At 46.8% G+C, this 25,503-nt stretch overlaps 1 protein-coding gene across 4 annotated transcripts in view; it reads left to right on the top strand.

Moving 5' to 3' along the window:
• The first annotated feature begins 3,415 nt into the window (after window positions 1–3,415).
• Window positions 3,416–25,503, top strand: part of ARHGAP32 (Rho GTPase activating protein 32) — a 139,754-nt gene continuing 117,666 nt past the window's right edge. For 2 of the 4 annotated variants that reach the window (XM_065697381.1, XM_065697382.1), the window contains exon 1: window positions 15,466–15,581. In XM_065697381.1, the coding sequence (XP_065553453.1) occupies window positions 15,478–15,581 (104 nt within the window). In that variant the 5' untranslated portion in view covers window positions 15,466–15,477. Of the gene's footprint in view, window positions 3,491–15,465; window positions 15,582–21,535; window positions 21,596–25,503 lie in introns of those variants that run through there. The other 2 variants (XM_065697384.1, XM_065697383.1) reach the window with 2 other exon arrangements.

The following is a 25,503-nucleotide window of genomic DNA, read 5'->3' on the forward strand; positions in this document are numbered from 1 at the left end:
CTTGGCTGTATTTATTCCATCACTGCAGTGCTAGGAATCATAGAATCAGACTGGTTTGGGTTTGAAAGGACCTGAAGATTGTCCAGTTCCAACCCCCTGCCACAGGCAGGGATGCCTCACACTAGACCCTGTCACCCGAGGCTCAACCTGGCCTTGAACACTGCCAGGGATGGAGCATTCACCACTTCTCTGGGCACCCTGTGCCAGCGCCTCAGCACGCTCACAGTAAAGAACTCCTTCCTTATATCTAACCTGAACTTCCCTGTTTCAGTTTGAACCCATCACCCCTTCTCCTATCACACCAGTCCCTGATGCAGAGCCCCTCCCCAGCATCCTTGTAGCCCCCTTCAGACACTGGAAGCTGCTATGAGGTCTCCATGCAGCCATCTCTTCTTCAGGCTGAACAGCCCCAACGTTCTCAGCCTGTCTCCATACACGAGGTGCTCCAGCCCCTGCTCATCCTCGTGGCCTCCTCTGGACTTGCTCCAACAGCTCCATGTCCTTTTTGTGTTGAGGACACCAGAACTGCACACAGTGCTGCAGGTGGGGTCTCACGAGAGCAGAGGGGCAGGATCACCTCCTTTGACCTGCTGCTCACTCTCTGGGGGTGCAGCCCAGCACTCGGGGAGGGGGGGTCTGGTCTCAAGCACACACTGAAGCTGGGTTATGGGGAGCTTCTCATCACCCAACACCCCCAAGTCCTTCTCCTCAGACTGCTCTGAATGGCCTCTTCGCCCAGTCTTGCAGAAGCAGTCTGAGGCTGAGCTGTGAAGCAGATGTGGCTCTCTCCAGCAAAGGGATGCGGTGGAGTGAAATGCAGTGGGTGGCTTTATGCAGGTGCTGGCACAGATAAGGACACTGGGAGGTTTTTTGTTTTCCTTCCGTACAAAAGATTTCCATGGGTTAATTCTCCTGCTGCTTCAAAAGTTACCGGAGAATTAAACATTTCAAAGGATGGATTCAAAGCACCGAGGTGTCAGTTAAGCAGCAAACTGGAGGTGGGGGGCAGAAGGATTTACCTATTTGGATATGTGTAGCATGCCAAGTTCTAATTAAAATCCCTGTAGGTGCCTTCTGTTTTTCTTTGTCAGGTTGACTAAAAAAGGGATTTTGTGATAGCTCACCTGCATGGAGAGAGAACATTTTCTAGCAGAGATAAGAGGGTCTGGGAGGGAGAGAAAAAGGAAAGCCTGGAGATAAAGAAGTTATCCTCGTGGAATGTGTGCATGAGTTTCTGAATCAGAGCTGTCTTCTGTTTCTCTTCACTCCTGGGATTTTGTATGACACTGGGGGTGGCACTGGAAGGGGAGGCAGGAAATCCATCCCTGGCAGTGTTCAAGGCCAGGTTGGATGGAGCCTTGTGTGACATGGTCTAGTGAAAGGTGTCCCTGCCCACGGCAGGGGGTTGGAACTGGATGATCTTAAGGTCCTTTCCAACCCAAACCTCTCTGTGATTCTATGATTCTATGGAAAGATTGTGTTTACTTGAGTAAGGAAGCGGGAGAGAAGAGAATGGGGGATGGAACATGTCTCACTAGGGTTGGGAATCTCAGAGATATCCAAGTAAAGTTAAGGAAATTGTAATTATCCCTTTCTGTAGATGAAATGGGGACAGAGGTTAAAAAAGCAGCATCTGAATTTCACGGCAGGGTTTAATGGCAGCAGCTTGTGCCCAGGCAGCCAAGAAGCCAATAGCATCCTGGCCTGGATCAGAAATAGCATAACCAGCAGGACCAGGCCAGTCCCATCACCATCCCTCCCTGTGTTCACACACTGTGGAGATGAGGCCCTCAGTGCCATGGGTTAGTGGTGGCCTTGGCAGTGCTGGGAATGGTTGGACTTAAAGGTCTTTTCCACCCTGGTTGATTGTATGATTCTGTGCTTCCATCCCTGTCCCAGAGACAGGAGCTCCACACTCATGCATTGTTCTTGTAGGGAAAGTAAGAGTTTTCAGACTATGAAATCCCATTTTATCCTTGTGCTAAGAGCATAAAAGCCTCTTTAAAACATTTCCCTTGGAGTTTTGTTGGAAGACTATTCTCTAGACCTGATGTGCAATGTATTTTTGGCTGATGTTTTAACTGAAAAATGGGTTTCTGACTTTTTTTAACTTTACCAATTGCCCTGCTTTAATTTCTTTTCTTTTTCCAAGCTATTTCATGTAAATTAAAGTCTGTAGAAATAGCAGTTAATTATAGTCAGCTCAGAGTTAGGCCTGAAATAGGTCACATGCTGTTTGGAATAAAACACACTGGAAGTTATTAAATCTGTGTTGTTGGGCTTGAAATACCTTCTGGGGTGTTTGATCCTCCCCTGGCTGCTGCTGTTCCAGTTTGTTCTTATCTACCATGGCTGCACCATCAGGTGATGATCAAGTGACAATGTCTCTTCTAAAGGGAAGAAAGAGGGTGTGAAACTGTTGGGCTTTCTGTCTTTAACACTGGGGCTGAAATCTTCTTTCACTGCATCTATTTGAGACCAACTAAACTTCTTCCTAAGGGTTGTCGCCTTATCTGAGTTCCCAGGGGGAAGATGTGCTGTTTGCTGTCTTATAAAACAGCTAATCTTCAGCTTAATCATTCCTTTCCTTTTTCCTCTGGAGTTGCATTTCAGGTCCTGGCTTTCAAGGGAGTTTCTTTCCCATCCTGTTTAGAGGGGATAAGGATGGAGCTGCTTTGGTGAGTCAGCAGGATCTGGTTAACCCTCTCCCTTCTAGGGCTGTAGTGCTTTTCTGCATATAGGTGATGCTTCTTGTTGTGCTTCATAGGAATTTCTGCGTTGTGCCAGTTGGGCTTTTTTAATTGAATTCTTCTAAATGCTGTTGAATCAATGCCATTAAAGCAGCTTTACCAGTGACCTTGAGCAAAAGGGATTTCCAGCAGCAGAGCTTCTGCATTTAAGCACTGACTTCATGCCTGCACTTCCTCAGGTTCAGCTTTTCTACATCAACTCTTGTTTCGCATTCCTGATCCAGAGTCTCTGCAGTATAAGCAGAAGGGGGATTACTGTAACTTCGCAGACACTAGGAGATGGGTAAATCCAACTGTCCTTTCCTCCTGTTCTCTCCTCCACCACTAACCCCAGTTTCTGCTTTATCATTGCTGATGGAACCAGCTTGTGTGTTTGGGTAAGCCTGAGACTTCCCAGCCTGTCCTCACTGTCCTGCGTTACTCCCACTGGATTATCTGCTGGCAAGGAATGGAAGTAGGCAGTTGTGTTGATCTGCTGTTGTCACTGAAGGAAGGAGGCAGGGCTGACCTTGGGCAGCTTTCAGGAGCTATGCTGTTGAGCTAAAGGCTGTTTATGCTGAGTTAGTGTTAAGGATAAAGCTGTGGCTCAAAAATAGGCCTTTCCTAAGAAGTGTTTTCCAATACAGTTGTGAATGCACACACAGGAAGATACCAGTGCAGCAGTCCTGTATGTGATCTAGTGCATGAGGCCTTGAGCATCCTCGCTGTAGACGGTTGGATTTCTCCCAGTCACCATCACCGTAAGTCTGTTGTGAGTGTTCTTTAGGCTTGCACATCCACAGGTAGCAGCATGTAGCAGTTCTGTATCGGCATCTCCATCACAGAAGAGGTTAGGCTGCAGGTGCTGTCTCCCTTTTAATGATTTTTAGGACATCTACATCATGAAAGGTAAAATGTTGGAGCACTGAGGTTGTTTGACTTGAGATTAATGGAAAACTCACCAAGTACAGAGCAGATTTGTTTTCCCTTGGCTGACATCACTGAAAAGGGGGAATGGAGGCAGCTTTCCATACTCAACATGACTGTGGAGTCACAGAATGAGGTAGTTGGTGGTATCTTTCTGTTACAGCTTCAGAAAAGATGGATAATGGCTTCCCATCCTTGAAGAGTTCACTCTGGGTGCTTCTTATTTCCAACTCTTGTATTTTGAGCTGTGGTTTAGCAGGACCTGTGAGGAAACAGAAGGAATGGGGATTTCTAGCAGCAGCTCTAAGTGTGTTTAGGTTCCCTCAGTCCCACTGTAAAGCCATAAGCACCTCTTGGTGAGTTTGGGGCTACGTTATGGATACAGTGAGCCGCATCTCTGCAAGAGGAGAGTAAAGTTTTCTAGTCCCTGGTTACTTATATGTAGGTCAAGAGGCAGGTCCTGCAAATCATTCCTGATTGTAGTCACTTCTATATGGAAAATTTTATAGGAGATGGTGTCCAACTTTTCCTTCTCTTCATCTTTTGTGATTCCTTCTGCTGTTCTTTGAGCTTTCCCCACTGAAGGCTACAGGGATGTTTTGTAGAGAATATGATCTTTGAAAAGAGCACTTGATGGAAGCAACTTGTGCAAGAGAAATACTCTCTGTAAAATGAAATCATTCATGGCTTTTAGCTCTTTAAAACCCCATCTTAATGCTCCTGCTGGGTGCCTTTCACTGAGAAGTAAAGCAAAGGATTAGTCAGCATCAGCTCATTAGGCAGCAGCAAAGTCTGTTTAAGCGATTCTGCCCTGATTCAGTTTCCATTCATAGGGCTTGCCCATTGAAACCAAATGAAATAAGGACATCTTGATGGCATTGGAAATGTCAGAGCAAGTGTGAGGTGAGGCATTCGTGAAGGAGTTTTGCACCTGAGGAGGAAATGCAAGGTAATCCTGTGCAGTTTCCATACCCAAACAGTTTTCCTGTGTTCTGAGTGAGGCTACAGGTTTATCTCCTGGTTTCTTAATAGCTCCAGTGGTTTGAGAGCTTTAATTCCACTCTATCCTTCTGAAAATGATGGGAGTGAAGGAGTTCATAGAATCCCAGCCTGATTTGGGTTGGAAGGGACCTTAAAGCTCCTCCAGTTCCAACCCCTGCCATGGGCAGGGACACCTTCCACTGGAGCAGCTTGCTCCAAGCCCTGTCCAACCTGGCCTTGAGCACTGCCAGGGATGGGGCAGCCACAGCTTCTCTGGGTGTTCCGGTGTCTCACCACCCTCATAGTAGAGTTGCTGGAGAGTCTTTCTATTCCTGCGAGTCTGCGCTGCCTTGGGGTCCGTGTTGGATTGGCTTTGCATGGATCTGTGGCTGAGAACCCTTTAATACCCTCCCTTGCCCCCCAAACTGCTTAGCATCAGCTCTTGGCAGGCCTGAAGCAGGAGAGCACAGCTTGGGGGTGCCAGGGTAGGTTGATGGACTCTCAAGATCCACGGAAACTGTGGTTTGCAATAGAGCACACAGGGACCGGGAGCAGTAGCTTCTGTTGGAAGGTTTGTCTTGGCCTTCACTTCATAAAAGCACTGCAGCACATACTTAAATGCACACAGACCTACATGTTATGTGCTGAGCAGCTTGCTCTGACTTTGGATCTCGCTGAGGAATGCTGACACTTCATGTTTGCCTATAAGGACCAGCTGGATTTTACTTCTTGCCCAGTGGTTCCCATAAGATTACTTACAGCTGAGGAATTTGGGAAGAACAACTCAGCCTTTTCTGAGTAGAGATTATTCCAGTAAAGCTTTGCCAATTGGGGCACTGGGTCTGCGGAAAGGGAGGAATTGACCTTTTTGTATTGAGCTTTATAAGAAACAAAAAGCAAACCGTCTCTTTCATACTAGCACAAGGGATCTTTGAGTTAACATGGTATCGTTTTAAACAGAAGGCATTGCTGGAGATCATCTGTCATAGATGAAGTAGGTGGGATATGGTGGAAGAGAGGATTCAAGGGGTTTCTGCTTTTCAGTCAAGACTGCTTTCTAGTGACAAGTGGTGTTATTTAACACATCACTCCTATTGCTGGTATTGGTAATGGACCAGTGAATTACTCTTTATGGCTCCCAGTTTCAACGTAGGACCTTGAAACTGAGCCCACAAGCAATCAGCTGGTGAAGAAAGGACATGGAACCAAGAAACACCCATTCCTTTAAGTGGAACATACATTTTGGTGCCTGTGAGTCTGTCTGACCCTGTTACACAGATGAGAAAAGGGGTAAAATCCCCTCTTTGTTCAGCTGGTGAGGAGCTTTTAGGAGGAAAGAGAAGATTGGGTGACTTTGACAAGGTGGCTGCAGCCTTGAGACTGTTGAAGGGGATGAGGTGAGGCTGGGGTTCAGGGAACTGAGAGAAGAAAGCAACGAGGAGCTAGGTAGAGTGTGAAGAAGTGGGAGAGACCCAATTCCTCTTTACCTTTAGGCACTGTAGAAAGCATGAATGTGGACAAGTTGTTTCCCTGCCTCCCACACCCCCTCAGGAACACCAGCTGCAAAATACTTCTCTTTTCCAGTCTGTGGAGTACCAGAGTAGATGAGAGCCTGTTCTTCCCAGCGTTCAGACAGGAGATCCCTAGGGACATGTCTGCCAAACTTCCCAGCCAGCCTTCACTGCTGTCTTCCTCATTTTTCTTACTTTAAAGGAACATCCTCGCTATAACAATAAAGCAAAATAGCAATTCACTTACAGAGTGAGAAAAGAACTGTTTAACTTGTCTGCCCATTGTAGACACCTTTGAAATGATGTTCTGCATGCAGATGAGGGCTTGGAGCTTCCCCTTCCTGATGCTATGGTAGGCATATGGTAGTGTCATGTGGAATCAGGATGACAGCTTCTGGTCTAGCAGTTCCCTCACATCGTTTTTGAGCATTCTGAAGCTTGAATATCCCGTTGTTTCCTAAATGTTGTGGGATGAGCTTTCCAAAGAGATCTTCTTTTCCTTTGTTTTTATTCCTTGAAGAGAAGGTGCATTGTCTGAGGCAGTTCCAAGGTGAGTCACTTGTATATAAATAGAAGTGCTGAGCACACCGGGTAAGCTGCAGCGTGCAGAGGACAAGAATGGCTCAGAAGAAGGAAAGCTGCCTTATTAAAATGATCACATCATTGTAAATGCCTGTCCTTTGAGACTGCTGTCAAGGGGACCTGCCACAGCAGCTTTTCCCTTCCCCAGGCCCCTCCTTGCAGTGCAGGTTCATTTCAAATGGTGATTAGTGCATTTGTAGGACCACTGAAGCTTCAGCAGAGAGCACCTGGGGTGGTGAGAGCTGCAGTACAGATGCTTGCGGTGTAAATTCTGTTCCTACACGGTATTTCAGTTTGCCAGCACATGGTTCATGTTGCATTAACATGGTAATATCAGATCCTGGGCTCTGGTGCCATGCTGCAGGAGAGCAGAGGCCTGCTCACTCAGGGGTGCTGAGCTCATTCAGGCTCTGACAGAGTTCTTAAGGCTTTATTCAGTTAGATCTGATATGAAGAGCAAAAGGAGGCTTCTGGCAGGATGAAGCATGAAAGTGTCACCAGGTTTGCGGGATAAAAGGCAGCAATTCAGTAGCTGTGACAAAAGGTCAATTTGTTGGTCAATGCAGACTCTGGGAGAGGTGTGATGGGGAAGGCAGAGGCATGTGGCTGGACTGGTTCATACAGCAGTATAGGGGTTTTGCACCCAGTGAACCTGCCCAGGTACATTTTTCCATACATTACAGTGTTTCAGCATGCCCAAACTTCTCTTTCTGAAGAGCCTGCTCCCATTTAGAGGTAAGTTTTTGCTTATGTCTCTAACTTCCACTATAGATTGGGCTGGTGTTGGAGTTGTTTGTTCTCTGCAATAACATCCTTGAAATCTTTGTTAAAACCACTCTTGGCAAAACTTGAATATTTTTAGAAGCACTTTCCCTGGGCAATTCTCACTTTAACATTCACGTTTTGAGTCAAAAAGGCATTTCAAGGCCATTTCATTTTCATAATCTTCATTTAAATGCAGTCCCTTGCACTATACAAGTGCTGATGCGGTACACAGCTCACTAGGTGAGGGTTTGGCACTATCGGAATATGAATTAAATCAGCCATGAATTATATTTGGTCTGTAAAACACGTCTGGAGCTTTCCTGTAGTGATTTAAACTGATGGGGATGATCTGGATTTCGTTTGCAGGTGTGAGGTCTTGTTGGTTATGTCTTCAGAGCAAATCCACAGACAAAAGCTTAGCATCTGGAGAGCTTGTAGTGAGCTTGAAGCTTGAAAAGTAGTTGTACATGTAACGGTGGTGCAATGCACCAGGAGAGCTTAAATTGGCTTTATTCTAGAATATCTTGATTATTATCTAAGTATATAAGATTTAAATTGTGTATTTTATATATCATCATTTGGAAAATGATTCTGTGTTTCCCTGATAATAAAGCACAGGGTGCAGCAAAAAGGCTTTGAGACCCTTTGCAGAAGCATCAGCTCAGGTTTAGGATCACAGCCCTGCAAGCTCGAAGTTGGCCTCAACATCCAAGGAATCAACTTGTGTGCTTGCAACCTGTCTGGTGCTTCCCTACCTTCATCCCTGAGGAGTTCTTCACAGTGCTTCTCTCTTCACTTTATCCTACCACAAACAGAAAAGGGACACTTGCTGAGGTTTTGTTGCTCTCAATTTCATACAGTAAATGTCAATCCGCTTGTTCAGGTTTGAAGATACATTTGAGGGAGGAACATGACATTTTTGCATCTGGTCCTTATATTCCAAGAGCAGTCTCCAAATCCTCATTGTGGCAAAAGTACCCTCTTTGTATAAAAATACTCATCTGTAAATATTGATGATGAGAACTTCATAGCACCAAATTGCAGCCTGTCTATGCCAGGGCGTGATTCACCTCCTCCGGCACAGCACTTGTCACCCAGGCGTCTGGCACTCGGGTTTCCTTTTATACATTTGACTCGAACATAGGGATTTTGAGTTCTTTATTTGCCTCCCTCCATTCCCTGTGAGTCCCAAGACATCTAAAAAGCCACATGGGGATTGGTGAGACTTCCAAGTGACAGCCCGAAAGAAACCCAAGGTGTTATGTCTGGATGTTCGCCTGTGGGACTGGACAAACAGGCACAAAAAGTGACTCCACGTTCTTGGTGCCCTGTGGATTTGATGTCCCCTTTGCAGCATTGTTCCCCTTGAAATTGGGATTCCAAATGGAATTGGGAGCAGTCTGTGTTTCGTGCAGCTGTGGTTGATGTGGATACAAGTACCTGGTGCTGGAGGTCTGCTCAATACCCTGTGGTTCGCTGTGAAAGACTCCATGTCTCTAATGATGCCTGTGCTCTCTTGTTAGGCTATTTAAAGTGATGTTCTGTTTGGTGTGAGTTAGACACCTGTGTCCTCTCATAGTCCATGAAACAATTGACTTGGTTGGTGTAGGTCAGTGTTCAGAGGTGAGCTCCAAGGGCTTATTTTGGCTTAACCAAACAGGAGATGCAGTTTGCCTTCCTTTCTGGCCCCAGATGATGGGTTGTCTTCTTGCTGCTTTAATGAGAAAGAGCAATCTGGGTTGGTGAACCAAATGGGCAGAGAGGTGAGGAAATGGAACTGGGTCTCAGGAGAGCTGGGCTGTAATCACTGTTTGCGATCAGAAAAGTCATTTCATGGCCCATCCCTTCATTTCTCCTCTGGCTTTTCAGCCATCAGACTTGTGCTCTAGACCCTTCAAAAGGCCAACTGTGTCCTACAAAGGGCTGTACTTAAACTAAACCCAGCCCTGCTGCAGAATCCTGAGCATGAAGACAAAACCCCAGGAAATCCCCATTTCATTGCAGTTACTGAGGAAATGCTTTAAATCTCTTTTCCAGTTGGTGTTTCATTTAGCTACCTGTGGCATTGTGGATGATGATGAATGTTACCTCACAGAGATGCGAACCGGGCTCTGTTTGCTTTTGACTTGCTGCTTTTACACCTTGTGTGCTCATTACGTGCTTGAAACTCAGCGAGGAAGCAGCTTCTTGGCCTTGTGGGGCCAATTTCCAGTTGTCTGTTTAAATCTTCGCTGTTGTATTTGCAGCAAGGCTGGTTCAGAGGGCATTAAAGCCTTGAAGTGCAAAGCATCAGTGGCCGTGCTCTCAGAACTCTGGGATCAGTCGCTATTGAACTACTTCCAAGATGCACTTTTCCCCCTTTGTTTCCTTTCCCTGTCTTCCCCCCCCCCACCAAAAAGGGAATTTTTTGCTGCATCTTGCAGCCCATTTTTCTATTACATGTATTTAACAACTCTCCCACCAAACCACTCCCCTGGTGTGTTAGGCGATGGGCAAAGCAGGGCAGTAACACCCTCTTCTGTCTTTCCCCCTGACCACAGCACTTGCGTGTTTTCCTGCTGTAACGTGCTGCTTGGATGTTGTTCTCCATGCAAAACTCCTGACAAACTTACCAAAAGATTCTCCGAGCTCTTTCTCAATCTGCTTTTGTTTTCTTGATGGTGCTTTGTGGGTTTATTATGCTTTAAAACAGTTAGATTATACCAATGGGGAAAGCGATGAGAAGAAATCCGTGCATCAGTGGATTGTAATGGGAGAAATTAGATGTCTTTTGTGTTTTCTTTCCATTTGAGAACAAGAAAGAAAGCGTAATCTCTTCTTCATGTTCAAAACAGCCATTTTATTCTTCTTTAGCGGCTTCATGGAATTCCCACCTCTGGGAGCTGGTGTGCACGCATGGAGTTAGATCACCCCTGCTGCAGAGGACAGACGGTGCAGTCCCAGGAGATACCTGGATGCAGCCTCTAGGTGAAGTGTCTTAGCTGACAGTTGTGTGTGAAGAGCAGCTGGTTGAAAAAGGGACTTGAGGAAACTAAGACAGGGGAAGTTCAGGTTAGAGGTAAGGAAGTTCTTCCCTGTGATGATGCTGAGGTGCAGGGTGCCCAGAGAAGCTGCGGCTGCCCCATCGTTGGCTGGCAGTGTTCAAGGCCAGGTTGGACACAGGGGCTTGGAGCAAGCTGCTCCAGTGGAAGGGGTCCCTGCCCGTGGCACTGGATGAGCTTTGAAGTCCCTTCCAACCCAAACCAGTCTGGGGCTCTGTGGTTCTATGAAATGTGGAATGATGCTCAGAAATGAGAGGGATGGACCGGTGCGGGCAGCATCTGAAATGTTTCAGCTACCGTGGAGTCTCTTCTGGTTCTAGATATGCAGATGCTCCAATCACTTTCTGTTTCCTTCTTTCTGCTAACCTCTGGCACTGGAGAAAAAGTCGCTCCTTCAGGTACTGGCTTATGGGGGCTGAGAAGCTGTTAACCTTGGAGGACTTTGACCTGGTTGCAGTAAATGTGCCTGTGCCAATTGATCTGCTCCCCTGTTACTCAAACTTGGAGTCTGGATTTGGCCACCTTCCACCACAGAACATCTCAAGCTGTGGCTGTCCTTCCTTGGCTCTGCAGAACACTTGCATCATCCACGTTCAATGAAGAAGAAACAGTGCTGCTCTCTTCCCCAGGAGATGTAAAGGTGACAGACTTCTTTACAGTGTCAACTGCCCAACATCCTTCTCCTTTGCCTGCCTCTGCTGCTGAACCTGCTTCTGTCTTCTCCAAGTCTTGAGGTGATCCTGCCCCTCTGCTCTCATGAGACCCTACTTGCAGCACTGTGTGCAGTTCTGATGTCCTCAACATCAGAAGGACATGGAGCCGCTGGAGCAAGCCCAGAGGAGGCCAAAAGGATGAGAAGGCGCAGGAGAACCTCCGGTATGGAGAAGAGAAGCTGCGTGGAGCCCCCAGAGCAGCTTCCAGTGTCTGAAGGGGGCTACAGAGATGCTGGGGAGGGGCTCTGCATCAGGGACTGTAGTGACAGGACAAGGGGTGATGGGTTCAAACTGAAAGAGGGGAGATTTAGGCTGGATATAAGGCAGAAGCTCTTCCCTGTGAGGGTGCTGAGGCGCTGGCACAGGGTGCCCAGAGAAGCTGTGGCTGCCCCATCCCTGGCAGTGCTCAAGGCCAGGTTGGACACAGGGGCTTGGAGCAAGCTGCTCTATGGAAGGTGTCCCTGCCCATGGCAAGGGTTAGAACCGGATGAGCTTTAAGGTCCCTTCCAACCCAAACCAGGCTGGGATTCTGTGAAACCCAAAACTTGTGTGGGGTAACCACCGCAGCTGTGGTCTTGGCAGTGCTGAATCCAGGCAGGTGGATTGCACAGACACACCTTGGACACAGCATTGCAAAGCATCCCAACAAGCAGGAACTTGTGTGGAGCAGCACTAGCTCAGGCTGCTTGACAGAGCAGGAAAAGCAGTGCAGGAATACTGGAATGAATCATCTGGTTCAGCGTCTGCCTCGTGAGGCTGGTTCCTCTCCGCTTTGGAATAAGGTTTCACTCGCAGTAAGTTGCAGGGAGCACTTATTTCTTCTCCTAGCAGGGATTCCACCCATGCAGATCATGGTTCATGACTTAAAACTGCACACCATGTTGTGTCCCATCCATGCAGGATTTGGAGCTGGGTAGCTGCTCCTTAGCCTTCTCTTCAGGTGTTGTTCCTGGTCAAGCTGAAGTATAAGCATCCTCCTGTAGTTTTACACCTTTTATAGACCAACATTCAGATGAGAAAGGATTTAAAAGTGTTCAGTGTGGGTTTGAGTGTGGATGTGTCAGTCTTTACTGCATTAGTGTGTGCAGGAGTGTCCTAAAGCCATGCTACATGGGTGCTTCTGCTCTTTGCACCAGCCTCAGCCTGCTCTCAGGTTTAGGAGGGGGAGATAAGACACATTCTGTGTGCTTTTTGGCACCTCTAGCAATAGCCCTGCTGCTGAGTGTTCCTTGTGAGGTCACAGCACTTGTATTTGACACCTTTGAAGCAAAAAAGGCTTTGGGAGTTGAAGATACTCCACGTTATGTAGCCAGTGTGGGAGGGGGTTCTCTACACCTCAGTCACCCCCTTTCAGTCCTGATCGGAGGTGCTTGCAGGGCTGGGTTTTCACTGAGATCCTCAATGATTTGTTCTCCTCTCCTGCTCATACCACATGCTCTCTGCAGCTCATTCATAGAGACGTCAGTAATATACCTGCAGCAGACCAGTTGGGCATCAGAAGAACAGGACCTACACCAAGAAGTCCAGCATGGCATAACTGTCATGGGGATGTAATAATACAGATCTGTATAACTGGCCTTGGAAGATGGTTAGCTGGGAGGGGTGCAGCAGTGGCAATAGCTTTACATTTGAAGTAGAGCCTGGAGCCTAGTTCTGATCCAGGGAATGTGTCCCAAAGGAATCTCCCTTTAGATTGGAAGGTGTCTGCTGCAGCCTCCTCAGCATGCCTGTTGTCTTCATGGGGAAGGCAGAGCTTAAATCAGCCCTGGGGAGAGTCTTTGGATCTAAGCCATGTGAAAGGAGTGTCTGTGGTGAGGGGTTGAAAGGCCTCTCTCTACATGTGTTTTGTCAGCCAGAAACTGTGGTCTGGTTTTCTCTTTCTTGGGCTGTCATTCACCTATAGACCGCCCTTATCTCATAAAGCATTGAAACAGGCTATGAACTATGTGCTCTGTGGCTCATGGAAGGCAAATGTCCTGCCATCCGCTTCAGTAGAGAGCAGTTTGTGACCCGTGTCATCACTTAGGAATGAAATGGTTCTCATCTCGGGGCTAGCAGCAAGGTTTTCTTGTCAATATCGTAGTTTCTTGGTTCCAGTTGGTCTTGATGTTTCTTGGACTTGTTTCAGTGTGTATTGAGCAACGCCTGAGCTAAAACTGTGGTTGGAATACACAGTGTGAGAGCGGAGTTGCTTCAAGTCATTGATTCAGAGGTAGTAGATAACCTCAAGCATTGAAAGAGGTTACATTTAAAACCCACTGTTGCTGGGCATTTTAATCCCTTTAAGGGGAATGGTGTTTAAACTCGGAGGAACTCTGGAAATTGGAATGAATGTGCTGGCAGAGGTGACAAGTTGGATCATCTTATTCTGTAAGTGCTTGACAGAAGTTGCTGTTAAAAGGAGTCTGCAACAGGAGTTGGTGTTGCAAGTGCCCAGAGTGTATTTAGGTAGTAGAAAGCTGAAACAGGATGTAAATCCAATGGTCATTTTTGGTATCATTCTGTATCAAGTTGGAAGTGAGGAAGTTGGTTGTGTCATAAAGAAGCTTTCCAGATTGGACACTTGTGGTGATGTCTGATTCTGCTCTCCCCTCTGTTACCCCTTGGTTTAAGAGGTTAAAGTTTTCCAACCACTGCTAATTCAGCAGCAAATTGGAGCTTGCAGTTAGTGACAGGCTCTCTCTGTCCTCTCCATCACAACCACCGAACCACCTCCAATCTGGGTCAAGATTTCAGGCTGGTTTTGCTGCTATTGTGATAATTCAAGCCTCAAGTAAGGATAAAGTGCAGCTGAACTTGTCTGCGTTAGAAAACTGATCCTTTGCTATCAAAACTTGGTTCCAGCAGAAGTCCTCCAGCTCCCATGCATCGAAGCTCTTAGTTCACATCAAATCTCAGCACGGTTTTGAGCCTGCTCTTTGAGGAGATGCCTTAAAAGCACCGTTTTTAAACTGCGACACTTGCTGTGTGTTTCTTAACTAGGGAATGGTTGTTAGATAGGAAACAAAGCCCTTGTTACTGTTCAACCATGGAATCCAGAGCACTGCTCTTGAAAACAACCTGGCTGCGGCTGAATTACCTGCACTCAAGTCAGAGAGGGCAAACCACAAGGTGAGGGATACAGTCGCTGAGATGAATCCATCCACTGTACTTGGGTCTCTGCCACCAGGAGCTACAGGAAGGGGAAGGAAGAGGGTTGTGGCAGCTCCTGGAGCTCTACAGCATTTACCAAGGCAAAGTCAGGGTGGTTATTTCCTAAATGGGCATGTTGTTTCCTCCTCAGTTCTTCTATCTTTAGCTTGTCCCACTCAGATGTGTCCGTTTTAGTGAAGCAAAGAGAAATTGGCATTGGGAGAAAAGGGTTTAGAAAGAATAATTAGGCTTTCGAGGCACAGAACAGGTCTAACCTGTTTGACTTTGCTCAGGCTTTGCCAAGCTTGCGTCTTCCCCTGTAACTGCTCAAGGAAGGGCTGGCATGGCTCTGTCCTGCATCAGGTTATTGTCTCTGCTATACAGCACTTAACAAGCAACATCGATCCAGCCAGTGAAAACTAGGGGAGAATCCCCTCCCTCCACCTCCTGCTCCCGCTCTGGGGCTGCAGCACAGCACATGGTTTGGGGGTTCTGGGCTCAAATGCACACTGAAGCCAGGTCATGGGGAGCTCCTGGGATCCCCATCAGTGTCACCCTGTTCGCAAACTGGAGGAAGCAGAACAGCGCATCTGTCGATGTGATCCACCCAAGGTCGTGCACTTGGCAGAACTGGGCTTAGACTCCTGCTTGTAGGACTCTTATTGGTCACAGTCAGAGTTGCTGAAGTTTTGCGTTGGGTAAAACCCTGCAGAGAGCAGGTAAGAACAAAGAAATCCCTTTCGCTGCCTCTCCTCCTCCAGCTGGGAAAGGGTTACACTGAAATGCCTGGAACAGCCTCGGGAAAACATGAATCAGTGCTAGCAAGAGAAAGCAGAATGGGAACCCGGAATTGCGACCTGGTCTGTGCTTTTCATTGCTATATACATTTTTTGGGGGGGGGGGAGGGGGGTGGGTGTTAGTTAAATCCCATGTTTCAGAGGGTCGGGGCACAGCTGATGCTTGAGCAGCTCCTGTACGGTATCATTACTGGGTGCCTTTGTGCTGGGGTTAGGGGGGGACAGCATCATCCCTTCCTCCTCTCTGTGCCTCCTGTTCCTGCAGAGCCAGAGTGCGAGTGTGAGTGCACACACGCAACATGGAGGGAGGGACCGGAGCTGCTGCCGCTGCTGCCTTCCCCGTTGGGTCTCCGGCAGCAGCGGGGACGGGAGGAGCTGGAAGCGATGCTGAGGAATCGGAAAGGTCAGTGCTAGCCGTGCATCACCCGCTGAGAAACACTCCTTGGAGCTGCTCCTTTCCTTTCCTTCTTAACCCTGTTCTCTCCGAGATGGAGTGTTAAAGCAATACCGTGTCTCTGAGGAATGGGATGGTGTCACAGTGTGTGATAGAGATGTGGAGCATGACTTAAGCAGGCAAAGCTGTCATTTCGTGTAGCAAATACACCTTCCGTTTAATTCTCAGTGTGTTTTGAAGCATATGTATATGACTGTCTTTTGAGTGGTTGAGTTATTTGAATGGAGAAAGGTTAATTGCTTCCTTCAATCAGATTGCATATGTAGGTTACAGTAGCATGCAGAAAGCACACCAAGTATAATCTTGCGTCCCATTCTTCATGTGACACTAGTCCTTGAGGCATTTTACGGTGAAGTGTGTAGAATGTGGTTGTTGGCATGACTGCAACATGCATTTAGAAAGCAAAAACCTCCTGTATCCTGTCTGTAGCAGAGTAGAGCACTTTGGTTGTGTGCAAACAGCAGTAGTCACAAGGGCTCTGTGCTTAGTGGGCTTCCTTTCCTAAATGGATAACCAAGTGCTGCTGATCTGGTGGGGATTTAGGAGCAATGGGGCTGGAAGGCCAGGTTATGGTGGAGTTGGAGTTCTTGTGGAATGAAGCAGTGCTGATTATCCTCATGACCTCCATCCCCTTCACCCTGGCTTGGGTTTGCACTGATGGGAACTAAGCCCAGTGCTGCTGCAGTTCACTTGGGGTTTTCTGCTTCAGGGTTGAGGGTGCATAAAGATTTACTGGTGGAAGAAAGCAAAAGAGGGACTTGGGGACACAGTGAACCAGTGTGATTGAAAACTTGCCGTTAGCCCTACCTGTGTTACGCATCCAGGCTGCTTCTCCCAAACTCCAGGTTATTTCTGAACATAGCTGCTGGCAGCTGGAGATGCAGGTTCCTGTTTCGCTGGGTAAGAGATGATAATGAAGTCCTGATAATTTATGCTAATCCCACCTCCTACAGCTCCCACTGCTAGGAACCGGAGGAGAGAAGCTCCAACACTGCAACATTCCTTCTTTCTTGAAGTATCGCCACCTGTGTGTATGGCCACGCACATGCCATAGAGGATTTTGTGAGCAGGAACACCATGGGAGTTTGGTGTGAATTCCCTTGGGAGTGTGCAAAGTGACCTTTGTGAGTAGCTGGCAGTGTGAAGACCGCTACCACCAGAGCTGTGGCTGAACCCAGCTGCAGTTTAGCAGTGCTGTGGTACAACCTCTGCGGTTCTCTTCCAGACAGGTCTTGTATCTCACATGGAATCCGCAGCCCATTCCACGTCTGGCAGTGGCTGCACTGCTTGTACAGACAGTCCAGAGCATGATAGAACTTCCTATTAGCTTAAGACAGTTGAGTTCCTGAAGGGAGACCTCTCCTCGTGTCCCCTCAGTGTCCTCCTCTTTAGCATAGACAAAAACTTGCATTGTTTCGTAGAAGCAAGACTTTGATAGGATTATAGAAGGGGTTTTAACTTCATACTCTCAGTCTGGAGATACTTGGAGCTTGCAAACGTATTTGAGGTGAATATCCAGAAAGCAAAGGTGTGTATTTCATGCTCAAGCCTGTTCTTTGTGCTAGAGACCAGAGTGGGAATGGCAGGAGGGATTTGAACTGGTACCCCCTTGCTTTGAAGCACTACTTATATTCTGGCTTCTCCTACATCCTGAGTTCACTCCTTCTGAAACTGAGTGTGAAATTTGTTATCGCAGCACCCCTGCAGACACCCGGGGTGGTGCAATACCTGTTTTTCAGTCAGTTGCTTTTTCTTATGCAATCCCTAATCTAATCTGGTGTTCTTCCTGTGGGTAAAACAGCAGAAGTGCAATATTTATTCCATACTTACTAAGTCACAAACAAAGTTTTATTTCAAAGCTGATAGCAACCCGGGTGCTTTGTAGTGGCAAAGACCGCACTCGGTTCCAAGAGGAGGTGACAGAGCCCAGCGTGACCTTCTCTCTGTTCAGCCTCCTACACCAGGAACAGCGTGGATGTGTTGGGTCGTGTGTGTTAGATCATCCTCATGGCCTCTGCTTTAGTTTCTAAAGGGTTGCCCGGCCTTGCATTCCCTTTCAGTGTAATCCCATGGCTGAATGAACTCCTGAAGCATCCAGAAGATGACAGTGCATTACTGCTTGTTGACTTGCATATTTACAGTTACTCTAGGTTCGCTTCCAAGCTCGTCCTTGGAGGAGTGAAATCTCCAGTTAATCCAACTTGGGGAAGGCCTTGTAACACTTTTTGACGCTTCTCATGATGTTAAGGGCTAGAACTTTATCACAGCTCTTTGTTTTTTAATTCAGACAGTTCAAGCTGGGGGCAGTTTTAGCTGGGTGATCACAAGCATCCTATTGCTCTTGCTGAAAGAAGATGACAGCTTTGTGGCCGTGGAGCTGCTACACAGGCAGTGGCAGTGGTTTGAATTCATTGCAGTGTGGGGTCCTGATGGGATTTAACCACTCTGAGAAGGGGGGCAGGTCTGGTGCAATGATTTTCCACTTGGTCTAAGTCTCTGGCTGCAGCTCACTGTTGTAAACCCAATGTGACACATGGGTGAACTCTAGCAATGTGTGTTCATTCTGTATTGTACGACACCTTTCCTGATGGCAGCACTAGTGAAGCACCAAGTTTCCAAGCCTTTCCAGTCTCTTGTTCTCTGTGTGTTTTCTCTTGCTGATGATCTAGTGCAATTACAATAGAATTTCTGTATTAGATAAATGTGATTTGTGCCATAGTCTGTATCTCTCTGCGGCTTGTTCAGTCTCGAACTGTGCTGAATTATACTGGAGAAGTGTAAGGACCAAGGCATGTTGGGCTTCCTTAAGGATTACAGAAAATCCTATTAGATTACCTATTGTGTGAAAACTTCCTTGTTCTTTAAATAAAGATGTGCTGGGAGAGAAATTCTGGGAACCAAACCACTATATACCATGAGAGCAAGAGCCAAAAGGGAAATAAAAAGAGCACTCAACTCTTTACCACCTCTTTTTGATGGTTTCTCCTGATTCAGAATGATGGGAAGAGAGGCTAGGACACAGTATTTCCATGTTTTCCATTAGTGATACCAGAGTAAGGCTGGGACTTTGGCATCAAACACACTTGGACTGGGAATGAGTTTTAACCTCAGTCATGTGTCTTGAAGCACTTGGTGTGTCTGGAACTTAGATACCCTGTGTTGCACACCAAGCATCTCACTTGGTACACTGCAAAGAAAAGTGGTGCACTTTCCTACCCAGAGCCAGCACATGGGTTGCAACAAATAAGAGGAGGAAATTACAAGGATGTCTTAATTTTGCATGGTTTCAGCTGCAACACAGTGCTGACAGCTTCCCTTGAACTGAGGACTTCCCTTACGCTACCGAGGGAGCTGCTTACGGGCGCATATGAAAGTACTTAGATTCTCATCTATTAGTGAGGGAGGGGAATGAGGCCAGTGAAATAGCATTTTCAGAAGATGCTTGTTCTGAAATCCAACTATTTGTGGTTGCAGAAAGCCTCTAAATTCGGGCCCAGAAGGCTGACCAAATCCACGTTGGGGTTTTTTTGTCTCCAGCCTAATGTGTTCAGTACTGCCACAGTCCATCATAACTTTTTGCAGGAGCAATGTAATGAGGTTGACAATCTGATCACTTCTATATCTGATACTTCAATCCCCTGGGGAGGTGTGAAAGTGTCAGAGCTCTGCTGCTCTTGTATGGGGGGAAAAGCCAGGAGTTGTTCTGTATGGAAGATGTGGAGTTGGTTGCTGGGATGATGGAGCAGCAAAGCTTCAATGTGCAGCCTTGGAGCAGGAGGGACTTTCAGAAACAGAGCAGAGATGCCGAGGGGTTCATTATTGGAAAGAAAAGCCAAACAGCCTCTCCTTCCCCTCACGATCCTCTGAAGAGGGAAGCAACTTCCCTCGGGAGATAGTTCTGCTACTGGAAAAGCTGCTGTGACAGCAGTGGAGTGCTTGTGGGGAAAAGCCATGTTACATAGACACTGATTTCTTCCCTTTTTCACCCAGTTAGGCATCTTGTATATGCAGAGTGCTGTCACTGCTTACCTCCTTCCATGGCTTTCTTTGCCTGCTCCAGGCTACCAGGCAGTGAGGTGGTTTAGTTATTTCAAGTGGGAATGCAGTTTGACCTCTTAGTTATATTTCCCCCTGCTTCTAAAAGCATCCATCGTTGATTATGCATGCAAAACTAGCAGCCTTGTCTTAAAACCAAACCGAGAGAGAACTCTGCATAGTTTTATTGTGAAAGCAAACAGAACACAACTGAGTATGATTCTGAAGCAGTGGTGTGTTCCTGGGCTTGTTTTAGCCAGCACTTTAGTACTGGTGAGATGTTAACAGCTGCAATACAGATGTTGTAGTCTCCACACCACCATAGCTCACAGCAGCTTCTGGGTAAGGTGCATAAGTCGTTTCCCCCAGTCCAGTTCTCGAGCTTGGTAGAGATGTTCCCTTTTGCCTTGTGCATGGAGCTGGTGACTCGTCGGAATAATACCTCTTTTTTTTTCCACTCTTCAATGTACATGAACAACCACTGGAGACACGAATCGCACAAAAGCCTTTTCTCCAGCCAATGTCTCTGCGTTTGAATGCATTCTTCCTTTTGAGGGCTTGACCACACATGGAACTTCTCAGGAACAGCTGCTCCCAAATAATTCCAGATGCAGACATTCAAATACAATGTTCTGCTCTGTTTTGGGCCTGTTTATGCTGCCCTTTTCCAATCCCTTTTATTGCTCTTTAAGCTCAGGATTACCTCTTTGCTCATTTAAAAATACAAACTCTAGATACTTTAAAATCTCACCATTCACACACATGAGCTGAAACTACTTTTACTCATAGCTGTATTCTTTTGGCACACTGAAGGTGCTTTGCTGCTGTTGGAACTGTCCCTCTAACAAGAGCTGTAGGATTTGGGGGGCTGCAGAGCCATTGGTACGCAGGCAGTGAAGTCTTTGCTGCTTATAGACTTGAGGAGAGGGCTTTAGCCCTCTGAGAACCAGTTATTTGGTTACTCACCCGGGTAGGTCAGAAGTGCTGATATGGCAAGCGAGGAGCTGAACTTGTTGGCCACAGGACTCGGTGAAGCTAAAGATTTCCCCTCAACAAATACTGACTTTGGTTTCTTGATCATGATTTGCCTTATTTCCCTCTTTTTCAGCGAGGAAATGTCAGAGCACGTTACAAATCCTCTAACTCATTTTCAGGTGAGTCCACGTGCACTCAGTTAACAATGGAAACGTACCTGACCGCATTGACACAGGCAACAGCCAGAAGGAGCAGGGCTGGAATTGCTCAGACCTTCTTGACTACAGGGAGGAGCATTCCCTGTGCCAGCTGGAATGCAGCTGCCCCTTAAATCTGGCACCTAGAGTCCTATCGAAGTACAGGGGGACCTTCGGAGGTCTCTTCCAGCCTGAACTATGGTTCTGTGATTCCTGGGGCTGAAACCTCCTTCAGTACTTTCTGCCCCTTGGATGAGGAGTGAAGCTGTTGAAAACACTTGATACGTTTGGGTGCTAACACCACGTAGCTGTCATGTTGAATTTCATCATCGTTAAATGAACATTGCTAACAGGAAGAAGGTTAAAGCTGATTCGGTAAACGATTTTACTGGGGTTTCTTTGGCTCTTTTCATACCTTGTAAATGATTATGACAGAAAACAACAGAGAATTCCAGTTTATTTTCAGTTATGTGTTTCCTTTTGTGCTCAGGCTTTGCACGGTGGGGTTAATACATTTATTCTCCTGGCAAGCAGCACAGGCAGACATCCATCAGAGATAAAATGAGAAAGGGACTGTACGTGTGATACTGTGAGTTGAATTACGATGTGTTTTCTATTTCTCTATCTTCACAGCTGCTTTACTGGCAGATCTGAGCAAATGTGAGCCGAAATGTGAGGTTGTGGGAGAGAGAAGGCCTGCCTGAAATCTGTCACGCAGCTGTTAGGAGCAAGCAGTACCTTTGGGAGATACTAACGGTATTACAATTATGTGTATACTCGGTAGTATACACATACTATCCTTCACTACAGTGAAGAAGACAGTAACGCGCTTGTGTCCGTTGTAGCTTTTCTTTCCTCTTCTCTCTTAAGGGAATAGAAAGTAAGTTCGTTAGTGGAAATAGGGTGGATCCCTTTCTTGGGGGTTGACTTTGCCCTACCTGTCGAGGTGATGTTTCTTCTGCCTGTGCTTGAGGCTGTGACAGGCTCAGAGGTGGCTGACGCACTCCTCTGTGTGAGAGGAAAGGTCCGGTGCTGACTCACAGCCTTGTGCTTGAGCAGAGTGAGCAGCACACTTCATTTAGAGGGGTCGCAGTAACATTTCTTCCTCCTGGACGGGAGGAAGAACCTCTGTACAATGAGGGTGGTGAAACACTGGCACGGGCTGCCCAGAGAGGTGGTGGATGCCCCATCCCTGGGGACATTCAAGGCTGTGGATGCGGTTCTGGGCAACCTGGTCTAGTTGAAAATGTCCCTGCTCATTGCTGGGGGTTGGACATAAGCTTTGAGGGTCCCTTCCAACCCAAACTGTTCTGTGATTCTAACAGGGTTCACAAAAGGATTTCTCTGTTTAATTCTGGACTATAGCTTCCTCCAGGCATTCATCTCTTCCATTAGATGATAATACTTTATCCTAGTGCTATCTTATACCAGAGATTGTGGGGTTTGCTGTTCATTGTTTTCCTATGGGAATCCCTTGCCTGAGTCTGCACAGTCACTCAGGGACTGACAGGCTCATTGGAACGAAATGCTGAGCTCCTACAGTGGCTTTTCATCTCTCTCTTGGCCCCTCCAGCATTTAAAACCCAGCAGTCAAGTCACTGACACCCCTCCAGATTGCTTTTTAGAAGTGCTTTTTCAGGTGCACTTCCATTATTTATGGGGTTTTAATTTGAATCCGGTTTGAGATTTAAATGCAAGGCAGGTCGTGTTGTGCAGCTTCCCTCTGCACCATGGGCTCATCACTATAGGGAAAGCTGAGGGTGTTTCTTCACTCTTTGGCTCCGTGACTGGAGCTTCGCGAATACGAAATGCTGGGAGTCTTGCAGTGGAATGATAAGGGATTCTAACAGTGAGCCTTGCATGGTGTATTCTGAAGGTCATGGGCAGTCCCAACGACATCTGTGCTCATGGAGGTCTTAGTGGTTGGTCTGGCAATGAAAATATCTCCCCATTGCACCTCAGCTCCTTGAAAACAGCCAGAAAGGGTTTTTTTTCCTTCTTGGGCATGTAGAAATGTGCACACATTCTGTCTGCTTTCTGAAGGGCATCTGAATCCAGCTTCATATAGAATTGTGTTCTACTGCGGCAGCATCCCTGCTCCGTGCAGGGCTTTATAAATACACACTAGCACTGGGTAAAGGTGGAGTTGCAGGTACTGGAAGAGGCCCTCCCGTCATGCTCTTTGCCCCATGGAGCTGATCTTTGTCTCCTCCAGGGAAGCAACAGCCCACATGTTATATGTATTACTTGTGTATATCCCACTGAAGTACCCTGAATGCTTTCACTTCGGAGTCTGTGCTGGGCTTCGTGAGCTCCAGCTCTTCAGCAGCAAGGGGAGGACAAGGTGTTGATCTCCCCTGGCAAATGAGACCTCCTATCTGATTACAGCTAACAATCCATGGACATAAGATATGGTAACAGATACCCAATGAGATGCAAAACTGTTGCTGAATAGCAGTTGATGCCCAGTGGGCTTTTTAATTAGGACCTGGCCTCTTTTTGAACCACGATGTGCCTCTGTAGAGGAAGATTTTGGATGCGTTTTGGCTCATAAAGCACCAGAAGGTAATGTTCTTTTCCCCTCTTCCTCTATGTGTTTTCCTTTTTGGTAAGGAGATGCAGCGCTGGTGAGTCTGGGTTTTGGTGCTCTGGGGTTTTCCCTGCCCTGATGACAAGATGAACTTTCTTTTCCAAGCGTTACAGTGGTGATGAAGGGATGTGAGGAGTGAGGAACGGATGAGTAGCTTTCCAGGACATATCTGGCTGTTCTGTAAGGCCAGACCTCAATGGGAATCATTTGGAAGTGCTGTCAGGCTGCTCTGGTCCCTGGAAATTGTGTTACATCTTACAATTCTACTCTCTAATTTACTATGTTCTTACCTTTTTTACTTCTTAACCTATTCTCTCACAGCTTTCTGGTCTTGCTGAGGTATTCCTTATGCACTAAAAGGTCTCTTTTGCAGTTGTCTGTCCTAAAATCATCAGGATTTCTAAGGTGGGGGGGAAAGCTTGAAATGTACGTGCACTGATGTTAACAGTATCTCGTTCCTTTGGGAAGGCCAATAGCCTGGTCACTTCATTATCCTGCCTTTCTGCACGAGAGCCAACGTAACAGAAACGCTTCCATTTGCCACACTACCCGTTGGGTGCTTGAGACAACTGCTTGCAGAAGTGGAACCACGCTTTCTTCTTTGTTCTGTCAATAAATCTCCCCATCACCTCTCCGTGTAGGTCAGCATATTGCATGTGCAACCCTTTTTAATGCTGTTAATGGTGTGCTTGCCCTGGTAGGTACTTTACCAACTCATTAAGGCTTTCTTCGTCTACCTATTGATTTTCCCAAGAGGGCATTTTATTACTGACAGCGTGAGCCAGGGCAGTTAAAGGTTGCAGTGAAATACTCCAGCTTCTGATGTGATGCAATAGGAACTGGAATGAAATATTCCCTTAGACACAGTAAAAAGAAACCCCTATTAACATGCTGTGGTACCCGTGAGGTAGAATGCTGCCAGGTCTCCCTTCTCAGTAACTTCTTCTCCCAGTGTGCATCATTGTTCTGTGTTAGTGTGCAACCAGCATAGAGTTAAAGTGTGTTGTCCACACTCATGTTTTATGGAGAGAAGGCTGTTAGGAAGGAAGGAAGGCAGGACTCTGGGGTTTTACTCCAGGCTTCACTGACTCAGCCAGGGCTGAGTCTTCTTGTGCATTATTTACACCAGTTTTAGGCAAGGGTAACAAAAATAGCTATTTTACGGGAAGGTCCTGACTGAATTTGAAGGGCTGTGTATAAATGCATATACAGAGAGCTGTATATATAAAGTATAAGTATAAAAATGACTTCAGGGCAAAATTTTATCTTATTCCCATTGGTTTTGAAACAGGATTGGTGGTGGCTTTAGTGGCTGTGTGGAATTTGCAGCAGGATTGTCCTTGTCTATTGGCTTCCCCTTGGATTGTAAGAACTCTGCCCAAGGCAGGGTGGATGTTGACACGGTGTTGCAGATACTGTGCTTCTCCTCACTATGAATTCCTGGATTTAACAGTAACTTGGCACACTAACACAGCAGCCTAGCATCCATCTTAGTCCCTCACTGCCAGCCATCCAGCCACACAAACACATGGGGTCATGGAATGGTTTGGGTTGGAAGGGACTATAAAGCTCATCTAGTTCCTTAAAGCCATTGCAGGGACACCTTCCACTTAGACAAGGCTGTTCCAAGCTAGGTATAAAGCCCCAGGTCCTTGCAGGGTTTCATTTCTCAGTGGTGGGAATGGGCAGTGCCTTGTGTTAGGTGGTATGGCCTCAAAGGAGAGCATTTAGAAGGTCATTTTAAGCCCTGTTACCTCTTCAGCTGCTCTGGCCAGATTTTGTGGCCTTTCCTCCCCTTCCCTCTGACTTTATAGGTCCCTGCTTTAGCCAGCCCAGTTACACAGATACATTCCATGGAACAGAGAAGGTGTTGCCATCCTCTCAGCTTCTGTTCTGCTAAGGAGAATGGTTGCAGAGATACCACGTAGCATCGATACTGGTGGAAGCAGGCCAGGAGTGGTTTTAAAAGCAGAGGAGAAGGAAGTGATAAGACATGGTATTTCTCACAAATGGTGGGAAGGAGTTTCAGTTACCTGATATCGCTCTTTTCTACCCCTTGAAAGCACATCAGCAT

The sequence above is a fragment of the Lathamus discolor genome, chromosome 17 (assembly GCF_037157495.1).
Source record: "Lathamus discolor isolate bLatDis1 chromosome 17, bLatDis1.hap1, whole genome shotgun sequence".
NCBI classification, from domain to species: domain Eukaryota; kingdom Metazoa; phylum Chordata; class Aves; order Psittaciformes; family Psittacidae; genus Lathamus; species Lathamus discolor.